Source organism: Xylaria bambusicola, assembly GCF_022495145.1.
Source record: "Xylaria bambusicola strain CBS 139988 unplaced genomic scaffold F5B22scaffold_7, whole genome shotgun sequence".
Classification (NCBI taxonomy): domain Eukaryota; kingdom Fungi; phylum Ascomycota; class Sordariomycetes; order Xylariales; family Xylariaceae; genus Xylaria; species Xylaria bambusicola.
In genome coordinates, this window is record NW_025953560.1 from 609,183 (window position 1) to 621,451 (window position 12,269).

A 12,269-nucleotide genomic window follows, 5' to 3' on the forward strand; every position below is an offset into this window, starting at 1 on the left:
CTTCAACACAGTCCTTCTCATCTTCATTTTCAACATTCACATTCTCCACGATTCTTTACTTGACCCTCAACGACAACCCGACTTACAAGAAGACCACTCAGCGACATATTTGCTGCTACAGAGCAGCACCGAGAGCCACAATGGCAAAGAAAAGAGCAGAAGGCCCGAAGGACGTCATCGACCTCAGTATATGGAAAGAAGATATGGCAGAGCACATCAATACCAAGTGGCCCATTCTAAGAGATCTCAATATGAAAGAGATATTAGCGAAGTATGAGTCTCCCAAGATCGGCGCACGTATGTTTGGCCGAGATGAGCGTTCTGCGAGATATTGGTCCGAACGCGACCTAGAGAAGCTTAACCAGAAAGCTCCCACGGTGCATGGTCCGACGAACCAACACGAAGACACTGCCAGGGACCGTGATCCCAGCTACGGGAGGAAGCTTTATAAGACGAGCTTAAGAGTATGGAATGTATTTCCAACGGAAATCATCAGTCCATTTGCTGGATTAGTCTATGGTTCTAAACACGATCCAGACATACAATCCAAGTTAATCGAGATGGAATGGCCAACATCCTTTAGCAAGAGTTTGATGCCAATCCTGATTCATAACATATGGCAGGGAAACATGAGTTTTATGGCTGCTGCCATCAAATTTACTTGCATCTGCAGGTGTGATGATCGACGCCCCTGCACACTCCCATTGCCACGTCGCGATCCTTTATACATGGCTATCATATATTGTCAAGACAAAGCACCGCAATCCTCCGTGCCAAAACTCCTCGATGCTGTGAGAAAGAGGCTTAAGGAGGTAAAAAAATGGCCTTCGAGGGAGTTTGAGGTTTTCCATTCCATCGCCGAAGTAGCTTGGAAATGCGCCAAATGTACGAGCAAACGTGGTAGACGCAGGCCGAAAGCGAAGCCACAATTCTGGTTTCTTCACACAGTTAGAACAAGCCATCTCAAACTGCTTGCCAGAGCCCTGGATAGGACGATGATACATGGTGCACCATTCCTACCCTCCAGTATACAGAAGAAGCTGTTCAATTATGCGCGCGCATGTGGTAGACCTTATGCCAGAGATCCACCCATCAATTCCGCAGAGTATATAAAGTATCGTAAAATTGCTCTTAAATATTTGCGACAAGAGGCAATCGTTTATGAGCATGGGATCGAAGAGAATCCATCCGTCAGATTTAGTCTTTCAATCAATACACGTGTCATAACCAAAGACGAGGAATCAAGCGATGATTCAGATGGTGATTCAGACAATGATTCAGATGACTCAGATGACGATTTAGACGAAGTTCTAGATGACAGTCATGACGAAGATGACGACGAGGATGACACTGGAGATGATGAATCTCACTCCTCCGATATCGATGTCATCGACGAAACGCCAGCGCGTACTCCCAAGAGTGTTGACAAGTCAACTCGAAGAAGAACCCAGAGTATTGGTTTACCCAAGAAGAGGCCCTTTCCAAACTACGATGAGGAAGAATCTGCTTCAAAAAAACGTCGGCGTATTAGAAACAAGGTTACAGAGGACGATGGTGGGTCCGATCTTGACGGGGGCGACGGGTGCATGAACTTACCACCCCAGCGAATCCAAACCATGCCGACCATCAGAGAAGATGGCGCGCATATCGAGGGTAACCCCGCTGGCATGTCACCCGATCGAGTTTCGGACGGACCGGTTTTTTATCCGGAGAGCGTGTTCAGCAAAGTTGATACCCCCGACGGAAGCAGCTCCCACGGTTATGGTGACTCAGTGCAAGACAATACTGAGGTTCAGCAAACCCACGTCCAGTCTTCAGGGGACAGTCCCGATCTTAGGACCCTAGAAGCTGGGAATAATAACAGCGATGCAGAAGCAGAACAAACAACTGCGACTGATCAGGGTGAACCTGAACATTCTCAGCCGAGGGATCCAACTCCACCAGAGTCAGTGGAGGAGGCTAATCAAAGAGGTGCAAGTTATCAGCGTGATCCTGAGGCCAGTAATGCAAGCGATATACTTGCAATCCAGAAGACGCTCACATTTGACAGTTTTTCGAATGAAGTTGCCTGTAGAACCGAGGTGAATCTCTCGAAAGGGGTTCACCGTACTTGAATTGAGGCCCTAGACAGAGGGTATCTAGCCAAAAGGCAAACCAATGAAGCCAAGGTATAACAAGGGCAGATTGAACTGGGCTTGGGACTGAGGATTCTGATTACAATGATCAACTAGGGCTGCATTAGTCCTTGACCAACCAACTCCTTCTCGGCTGTTGGTGGCTTGAGATGACTCTATATACAAATGATCTGCCAGCCCAGACCGCCTGGGTCTCTAGGGTCTGTTTCAAGAAGCGAAGTCTGTATAACCTCACTTTCCAATATTGCCTGCATGTCTTGGAAGGTCATGAACAGCCTGCAATGGTCCTTCGTACGGCCGAAGTGCAAGGCGAACTGCATGCTTCAACCGGTACAGAGGTTACACGTGTAACACAAGCACAGAGTATGCTAGGCGGAGGTCCAGGACGCCTGCCGGGCACCTCTTCGTGGTGTCCTGGATGAGTATTACCATCTTACTGTCTTCATACGGTATAGATAGTAAGAAACCAAGACCCGGCACTATTTTATTGCATGAATATGATGACTGTTTCTTGTGAGTTGACATAGACATCTTCTTGAGCATTTTCCAGGGGCAGATTGTTTCCTTTTGCAGGTTCCAGTCCATCGGGCATGACATAAAATTCACAAGGATAGTAAGATCACAATAACTTTCACTTTCATATAGGTAATTGACAAGAGAAAACATGTTTTATCTATTTTATTCGTCATACCTGGCGAACGAGGAAGGCTTCTGTCTTCTCTGGATCTCTTTTGAATTGCATGCACTTATCTGGCATACAATTACATCGAGCCTTACAATATGTATTGCAGCTCATGATCTAGCGCAGATAAATCCAATTCTCTTTTCCGACACGAGCCCAAAGTGTATCTCTTCTGCTATCTGGCAGAGTAACGGCTTTCCAGGGCAAAGCTCCGAGCTCACATTGGTCCACACGTTGAGAGATCTATGTTATCTTAATAGACTGCCAAGACATGACTGGGGGATGGTTTTAACCGAGATGCATAAAGTATTCTGTTGGTTCATGTTATGGGTCTGCATTGATGCCAAGGGCTTCTAGTTGTTGGACAGTTAATACTCATCGATACATTAAGTTGTCATCCTCTTCTCAGAGCTCTTTTGGCTCTAATCATCACCATTTGATATATTTACCTTACAGAAGCGCAGGTTCTCATTTCTACCCTTAACCATCACCAACTCACTGTCCTAATCCTAGGTTAAGATGAAGTATCTTCTAGAACATACTGCGCTCGCCATCGCCAGTGTGGCCTTCTTTGCCATCGCTGACACTACCACCGGTGAATGTGCTCCTTATACTTGGACATGGGAAAGCGAAAGAAGAGCGGCACACATGGTGACCTATCTCCGCGCCAGCGCGACACCTTACCCGCGCAAACCCTCGGACACGAAACCTGGTGAACTGAACTGCCGCAGTACGGGACGGACCTACGACGAGGCTAGTTCTTGGTCGTGCGAACAGATTGCCAATGCCTACTCTATCTCCATTGAGCGATTCTTTGAGTTGAACCCAGAGTTGTCTCCCAATTGCGATGGCATTCAGCCCAACACGGAATATTGTGTTCGTGGATGTAAGTTATCTTTCTTCTTCTCTCTCCCCCTTCCTCCCTCCTTTCGAAACAAGTACTGATCACCTCTTGGTTTGCCAACAGTCATTGAGCCAGTTAGATCTCAAGATGGGCTTTGCGGTCCTAATCACAATAACGCGACATGTATTGGGACGCTTTTTGGGCAGTGCTGCAATGCCGAGACGTGGAAGTGCGGCGAAACTAAGGAGGACTGTGCTGCGGGCACCTGCTGGGAAGGTCTCTGCCACGGCCACAAAATCTACACTACTGATGGCAATTGTGGTTATGAACACAACTTCTCACGATGTGCGGGCAAATGGGGTGATTGCTGCAGCATCGCGACAGGCAAGTGCGGGACTGGCGAGGACTTCTGCGGCAAAGGCAAGTGTCAGTCGGGCAATTGCACCGAAGGAACCAATTCGACTCCTATCTAGATCCTGATCAAATAATCTGCGAGCTGATTTAAGTCTCGCTGTTGGCCGACCCCAGCATGTATGAAATTGCTTTAAAAAGTCATCTCGGTTAGGCTAGGTTGATGTATGGTCGCGGTGCGTCTTACCAACAGTAATGATGCCAGACTAGATGTCCCCAACAACACATTGCCAAGCCAGTAAAAGAGCCGTTGCCAAGACGAGCTTGGGAGAGTACTAATAAAAATGAATGCATTCGGATCACATGATGCTCATGTCTGGTTTAAGGAAGAGGCTTGGCGGGAGGGCGTCTAGGTAGTTTTTAGAAAGAATTCAACCATTACTTTCTCAGTAATACAACACTCGAATAGAACGAGTTGATTTATCCCATTCTCAACCAACGTGTAGAGATCTCCCCCTAGTAGCTATTGTTGCTGTTGCTGCTGTCTCTCGTAGTTCCACCTCAGTGCTGACATCCATTCGGCCTCATCCTTGACCGATAACTCCTCAGGTCTAGTGGCCGATACCAACAACCTCACGTCCGTGGGCGGAGTATATTCTTCATCAGCGACATTCATCGCCCTCTGGACATCCTCCCGCCGCTCCATCAGCCAGGGATGCACGGCGGACACAAAATCCTGCACCGTTACATAATCCCTCGACGATGCCCTGACGATCAGCGGGTCGAACTCAGGTGGAAAGTCACCCGTGTCGGGCTGCACGTCCTCGTCAAACCCCTCTTGGTTAATCGTGTACCATTCATCCTGCCAGTCGTCGAGATGCTGCTCGATTACTGTGAGTGATGCGACTGGTGTCTGTGTCATGGGCTCTTGGGCGATTGGGTGCCACGTCGCCTCTGTGCGCGTCTGGCGGTATAATAAATCACGCGCTCCATCCGGGTTGCAGTCCTCGGGAAGGACGAATATAGAACTACTGAGGGGGCCCTGGAGGGTCCACAAGAGGCGCCGGCCTGCCATGGAGATCCAAGCAACCGGTGGCGGGGTGGAGAGCTGATCTGGACGGAGTGGCACTGCCATTGCGATGGGTTTCTGGTGAATAACTTCTGTATATTTATGAGAAGAGAGAGCAGAATATGCTTTGACTAGTTGTCATGGGTTGTTAACTATGAGTCAGAGTATTCGATACGACGTGTAGGTATCTGCTTTATACACATTAAATGCAGGGGGGTTCAATCAATAACCCAATTCGATTCGGCTTATGGGTTAATGACAGGGCATGAAGCTGTTAGTGAGATGCGTTATAGCACATGCGTCTCGAACTTAACCGAGTTAAGCTGCAGAGACGGGTCATTCCGAACCTCTGCCATGTACGAATGAGCTAATCAGGAACACCATTAGCGCCGTCAGAAATCCCATTCAGTTGCACACAGTAGGTCATATCTGGGGCAAAGGTTCAGCAAATTCATGAATACAGAATCCGGTATGTGACGTGACTCCCATAGGGTTTATATGACTGCATGCTCTCGCATGAACGCTGGTAGAAAGTTCGGGGTTGGGCTCACAGATGGCATGTATAGAATACCTGTTGCCTACCTAGGAATGGGACACCAGGAATTGCGCTGCATTAAAATCGAAACACCACAATGGTACAGCACCATGACTATTTCTATTTCTATGTTAAGATTATGTTGCCACTCAGGAATCATCTAACCTATCGCGATGACTCGAAGCACTTAGTGATGGATGTGAACCTCAATCCACCTCACCCTCGTAGTCTCTTGTGTGAGGTCGATTTAGTCTAGAGAACAGTGCGTTAGACTTTCAGGCTGTCTGACACTTTCTCCAATCATAAATCAACGGAAGTCCGTATCGGGCAAGTAGCCCAGATGAAAGCCTGGGTAAAGTTTGGTAACTCCACTTGGCACAAGCATACCTACTGTGTACTCCAGCATCAACGCATCCTCTCCAGTTAATATTACATTGTCGTAAAAAAAGGTCGCAATCTCTACAAATGGAGTACAATCGAAATTCAGGATTGTGCGCTATAGAACTAGAAGTGAAAGCAGTCGCGCGATCTAGTCCCACATGATTCACAGATCTAAGCAACCATGGGTATAACAGCAGCCATGGAATCCTGAGAAATGACCAGACACATGCCTGCTATTACTCTTCAGTCAACTTCTGGAGTCCAGAACATAATGCGCTGATGCATCACAGACTACTGGCTGTTGAGCTCAACGGAGCTGGTCCATGCAAAGTATGCAAGAATTGCCGGTACATAACGCGATAATGAATCAATAATTTTACACTTGACGGAATGTCTTATTAGTGCTGTGTCCGACGTCGCATTATCTACCTATATATGATCTACATCTTAAGCTGTCCCGCGCTACTCGTAAGGTGTGTACCGCCGTTCGCAGCGGCGGAATCAACCCGAGCCGAGGTTACCAGGATTACTTTATTAGGAATAATAAAGTGTTAGGCTCCGGATGTTGTCATCTAGTCACTGTCTGTTAGACAGTGTCCTATACTGTATTGAGGACGGTGTCTGGCAGAAGACTTCCGCAATACAACATCTGCACACATACTTCTAAAGCTTGCCATAGAGAGATAGAGATGGATTCATCACGAGAGAACCCTACTTCGTAGACCTTAATGTTCCAAAAGGGAATCGTGCGGCATGATCTACAGCTACTAAATTCTAGGTATAGCAATGTCAGCTTTGCGTTTGATTTGTCAGCTACCTGGGTATATAGTCACGATACCTGGACAGCTATTGGGACATGTGTCCGTACTTTCTTATTGCTGCCATGTCCCAGTAACGTACTCCAATTCGTACCAGTCCACAATGGACTCAATCATTACACGCCAACCCCCGGCGTCTGTAACATATGACCTTAGCCACCCGGCACAGACAATCATCACCCTCCCGGCAGGCTCAACATGGTCTTCGGGCTTGCATTTCCACCGCTCACACGATGAGTACCTCGTCGTGCATCGCGGCTCCGTGAGAGTCCGCCTCGATTCCAGGGTTGAGACTGTGAATGTCCGCCCCGGCGATGCTCCCATTGAGATCGCTGTACCGCGCGGGGTATGGCACGATTGGGGACGTGCGACAACTAGTCACGCAACTTCCGACTGCGATCTCGCTCAAGAGGACGTCGTGGTGATAGAGCGCACGGATCCAGCAGACGGCGAGAAGACAGTTTTCTTCTGGAACCTGAATACTGTCATACTACAGCAGACGCCCTGGTGGTTTCCAGCAAGGAGGATGTGGGACTGGTGGGTGACATTTCGACTGTTTGTGATCTTTGCCGAGCTGGACAATGTGCCCGTTATGTTGGATGTGCCTGCATTAGTAGCGGGGACATGGCTCCAGGGCGCTATATGTAGGTTGTTAGGTGAAGCGTGTGTGGAACGTTGGGTAAGGGGTATGGATGAGAGTTGGTCATTGCTTGTGTTATGGGTGGCACAGTTGATCGGGCACACGTTAGGCTTGGGGGCTGTCGGACGCAAGTTTACACCACTAGAGGCGTACCAAGAGTCGGTGGCAACCGGGAAGAAGGGGAAGAAAGAGATGTGACCATACACAATACAGACTTAGTTGTTCAGACTCTCATTCTCTTACCTATACTTGACATAGAAAGAGGTAGTCTGATACTAACTTGTCGTTTAAGAACAATAATGTTATATCTAGGTATATGTAAATCTATTGACAGGCTTTAAAAGTATGCGTGAAGATATTGCAACTTACCAGGATTTTGAAACCGAAGTTACCTAGGTTTGCGAGATCCAAGACCAATAAGTCTATCTAGTGGTGATATGGGCATGTGGACCCAAACCAATTATTCATCTCTCGCCTCCGCAGGTAAGGATGGTGATTCTAAACCATATCATTCCAACACCCATCTTTGCCTTGATTAATCTGAATCAAATAGAGCTGCGTCTGGGTTATGTTGATCCATGATCCTCTTACTCTCGGCCCAGTACTCCTCTTCTACTCCTAACAATTCAGCCTTCAATGCCTCCATGTCGTCTTCCTTAAAGGTATCCGGCCATCCGTAACGGATGTAGACCTGATAGACTTTTTGATGTGTGGTAACTTAGGTACTTGGATACTTCTATCAGGCAACCACATCTGGCGTGCGCAAACAAACCTGACCTTTGAACAACCCTTCACCCCAACAACTCATTTTCCATCTTTCCCACATCCACCATCTCACACACTCTCACGCTCGCCAACCTCCCGCAACCTCTTGCCCAAGCACATTGACTCTTCGAGACTCTAACCACGGCAACAGGATTTGGGAGACGAAGATGAGTCAAACCAATCCCGGCGGTGGCCCCGATGCCAACCGTCAAGAAGATTCAGACAGAGGTCGCCAACAAGGCCACCAACAGAAGCGTCGCAGAGATGACACGTCAGGGTCAGATCATGAAATCAGACAGGCACGCGCAGTTCAAAGAAGAACTCAGATGAACAGTAATTTATTGCAGCAGCCTCTTACCTCCCAATGAGGGACCCTAGAAATGGGACCTCTGGGACTCCGGCGAGACTTCCTCCTGGCATTAGGGGCTGATCTCAAAAAGGGTTCACAAAAGGCCAAAGACGGCAAGATATATGCCGTCACCGAGCTTCCCATCGACCTCACTTTCGTGCGACCGACGACGAAACGCATGACTAAAGCAGAGCAGGTTGCTCGACTAAAAGCCAGAGTCGAGGAGCAAAATCAGCAAAGTCTCGAAAGCTCAAGCGCTCCCCCGACGCCTTATCTCTCAAATAGATTCGGGAAGACGCTTTTCTGTCGTATCTGTCGAAGCAACAGGCACATCACAGAAGATTTCATGACCATCTTTCTCGACCCTGAGATCCCAGAACGCCAACAGGGCTTCAAGCGATGGTGCCCTAAGCACAATAGCACTAGCCATACTCTGGATCAGTGCAAGGCGAAGTGGGAATGGCTACGCAACAAAGAGCTCGCCATATATACCTTCATCTACCGCTGTGCCAGCGGTCCCGCCTGGGCCACTGACCTGATCGACTGGCGTGTCGTTATGGAAGCGGACAAATTTCAGTCGGTCCCTTGGACGCCCGAGTTCTCCATACAGAAGAAGTTGGAAAACCCAGACTTCCAGGAGAGTCGTTTGCGGCCGATTGATCCTGAGACGTGCACGGTTTACTCCGCATCACGCCTTCCCTACCAGACATTGAGCGGGGAAGAGCCTAAATTCCACACACTCGAAGACCTTTGTCAGCATGCCGAAGAGCAATACCAGAAGGAAAGGACCGAACAGAAAAGGCGTGGCCTTGTGGAGAACGCACAGCAAGAAACAGAACAGGTTTTGGTGGACATCCAGGCCCTCAGCCAGCACAGAAATCGCGTCATGTTGAACCGAATATCACGGTGAACCACTATGCCAGTTTTATCGTTGGCCCCCTTCGTTACATTTTAACAGAATGGTCTGACTTTCTGGGAACCACCACCCTCGTTAAAATCAAGTCAATCAGCCCGTCGAGAAGCTAGTATCATTCCCACACGATCAGATAGATATGACAGGCATATGAAAATTTTGGGGTCTTTGATCTCCTTATGTTCCTCGGTATGGGAATATACCTTGTATAGGATTAGATGTATTACAATAACACCCACAGAGTCTGAGAATACGACACAGATGCCTCACTGCTCACACCGAAAGCGCAAGTCCATTTTTTCTTATACAGCATGAGGATCGAGGATCGACTGGGCGGCCCAAAACCTTTGGAATTGACTCGCTGGTTAAACCTTGGTTGTATTTTTGAATGTGACTGGTTCCATTTTTCCTACCTGCTTCGTGAGTGTCTGCGTTCATATGAGTTACACAGTCCGTCGTATATGATCACTATTACGGTCAGACTTTCTACAACACTTAATTGCTCTGTCAGTGAGGAAGTAAGCGACCTCGGAGCGGTCAATGCTACGGCATTATCAGCGATCGACACTGACCTTGGCGATGTAGATATCCGGATCACTCCCGTCAATCACGGTGCATTCGGCTGGCGCGGGATTAGAGCCTCTAGTGTCTTGTCTTACTTGAGAAGAATCACTGACACACGGAATGAGTTCATCAAGCTAGTCAACATCTCATGTGGTAATATGCTTCTAGATATCGTCGTAGTTGATTAGATGTGTATTAGCATTGTACCTGGTGATAGTAAAAGTACCTGGGAGATGCGAGCGTATAACTTCATAACATATCTTCATTATGAGATATCCCCATCACCAAATAATCTTCAGAGCGCCGAGTAGAGTGTTCGACTGTGGTGCCGGGAAGCCGGACGGGCCGGCTATCACGGATGATGCACTGCAACGTAAAGGCACATTAGTATCGGAGTGATGCATATGCAGAAGAAGATCTCACACCGGGTCCTTTCTGGGGAAAATCATGAGGCGTAACACGAATACTAGTAGGACCGATTGTCGCTACCTAAAACATAATCAGTAGGGTAGGCGCCTTTTGAAGAATGCACATGTGTACACTCACGATGCACCGATCTGGGGGTTTGCAGACAAAATTCCGGTTCGGTGGGCACTTTTTGCTGCGTTTTCAACGTGCCATCGTCTAGCGCAACGGAACATAAAGTTTTGCTTAGTATTTGCTCATAAAACGTGACTATGAAAGTTCATGTTGTATGCCTAGTAATAGAAAACACTTGGCAGTGTCTTCGCCGTCCTAGACACGTCTACACAGTTGCTGATGAGCTTACGAAGACCACTATCATTTCTATTCTTGGTGTATGAAACAACCAGTCGACTTTAAAAATCTTATTCGTGGGGAGTCAGGTGCGAGATGAATATTACAATGCCTCATGTTTCATTTCTCATCATCATCATTATCATGGCCGCGGTGCAAGCGATGATAAGAAGTTGCCCTAGTCCCTGTCGTCAAAGTTCGAGGGAAGGAGTGATTCCGGACTAAATTACTAGCTACGCATTGCCCTTTGCTTGTTTATTCCCAAAATAATAATAACAATAATAATAAAAATAAAATTTTGGCCCTCTCTCTCTTTTTTTCACCATGACTCGCTACTATCCATAACCTAGAAGCTCACAAGTAATTCCCATATTTTCTATATAAAACCATGAAAAAAAATATCGGCTAGGAGGCTCGGCATCGGTCGAAATCGGCCCCACAACTACACGGCTACACTTGGCGAAGTAGGTACGGTACATGACAGGCACTTGGCCCGGCAGTGCAGGGTTGCCTGTTCTGGAAATCCAGACATCTACAATGGGCCCTAGCGTTCCCAAACAACCCATGACCCAGGCCATGTTCAGACCATCTTCCATGTCTCCCGGCTTGGTAAAACAAGCGAACGTCATGGATCATTTCACTTCACGCGGCTCTCGACATGCATTCGCCGTGAAAGCTTTCTTCCTCTTCCTCCTCCTCTTCCACCTACCTAAGACCTCTTACCCGCTGCCCCCGCGAACACTAGCAGTACACTGGTGCCTCGCTACATACCCGGGGAGGCTGGGAGATATGCAGGTCATCTGGGCAATACGCCACAACCCAGGTGAGTGCCAACTCACGCGAAGGTAATATCGTCAGTTCACCTTGATTTTTGAGCCGAGTAACCGTTGTCACACCGAAAAGAACTGTCGCCATCCGCCAGGTCTTCGGTGCCAAGGGCCTTGTGTCACGATAACCAATGTATTGAGCAACAGCACAGAGAGCTTGTCCTCTAACGCGTACGCCGAAACACCACAGCTATCCGGCAGTCGAACCGACACGTCGTGCTCTACGCTACTGATGTTCTAGATAGCTTCCTACAACGCCACGCACGCACGTCTGGCGATCGGCCAAGACGGGCCAAGAGCCGCATGCTGTCAAACGAAACGGAAGACCAAGTCGAATACCCACTGCAAATTTCTGACATCTCAAATCCAAAACTTTGTCTGTGAGTTGCGTACAAAGATGGGGACGTACCGTCGCAATGCGTATCACCGGCCCCATAGGCGGCGCGTCCGAGTGGGACATGGAAACGATTCGCACAGGGGCACACACGGCGGCCCGAAAGGTGTCATCGGTCTCCCTGTCTCCTATCTCCAAGTCTGTCCAAGGTAAAGGTGTGGTCGAGTGCACGAAACATTATTGTACACAGGGATCATTGATGCCCAGTTCCCACATTGGTCAGTAATACCCCTGGACGAAACCAAC

At 48.2% G+C, this 12,269-nt stretch overlaps 5 protein-coding genes across 5 annotated transcripts; 4 read left to right on the plus strand and 1 right to left on the minus strand.

The window, feature by feature from the left end:
- Window positions 1-140: 140 nt before the first annotated feature.
- On the plus strand, window positions 141-2,114 carry F5B22DRAFT_661289 (uncharacterized protein; the record flags this gene model as incomplete). Its single annotated transcript, XM_047980357.1, has 1 exon — window positions 141-2,114. One exon carries the CDS (start codon window positions 141-143, stop codon window positions 2,112-2,114), a length of 1,974 nt encoding a protein of 657 aa, XP_047833934.1.
- Window positions 2,115-2,908: 794 nt separating this feature from the next.
- Window positions 2,909-4,449, plus strand: F5B22DRAFT_594695 (uncharacterized protein). Its single transcript, XM_047974063.1, has 2 exons — window positions 2,909-3,703; window positions 3,785-4,449. Exons 1-2 carry the CDS (start codon window positions 3,337-3,339, stop codon window positions 4,132-4,134), a joined length of 717 nt encoding a protein of 238 aa, XP_047833935.1. The 5' UTR covers window positions 2,909-3,336; the 3' UTR covers window positions 4,135-4,449.
- Window positions 4,450-5,496, minus strand: F5B22DRAFT_594696 (uncharacterized protein). Its single transcript, XM_047974064.1, has one exon. It carries the CDS (start codon window positions 5,145-5,147, stop codon window positions 4,536-4,538), a length of 612 nt encoding a protein of 203 aa, XP_047833936.1. The 5' UTR covers window positions 5,148-5,496; the 3' UTR covers window positions 4,450-4,535.
- Window positions 5,497-6,870: 1,374 nt separating this feature from the next.
- F5B22DRAFT_594697 (uncharacterized protein) lies at window positions 6,871-7,791 on the plus strand. The gene has a single exon (XM_047974065.1). It carries the CDS (start codon window positions 6,919-6,921, stop codon window positions 7,651-7,653), a length of 735 nt encoding a protein of 244 aa, XP_047833937.1. The 5' UTR covers window positions 6,871-6,918; the 3' UTR covers window positions 7,654-7,791.
- A 771-nt stretch (window positions 7,792-8,562) lies between these two features.
- On the plus strand, window positions 8,563-9,612 carry F5B22DRAFT_661292 (uncharacterized protein). Its single transcript, XM_047980358.1, has one exon. The coding sequence runs from the start codon at window positions 8,601-8,603 to the stop codon at window positions 9,477-9,479; it is 879 nt and encodes a 292-aa protein (XP_047833938.1). The 5' UTR covers window positions 8,563-8,600; the 3' UTR covers window positions 9,480-9,612.
- Window positions 9,613-12,269: the final 2,657 nt, after the last annotated feature.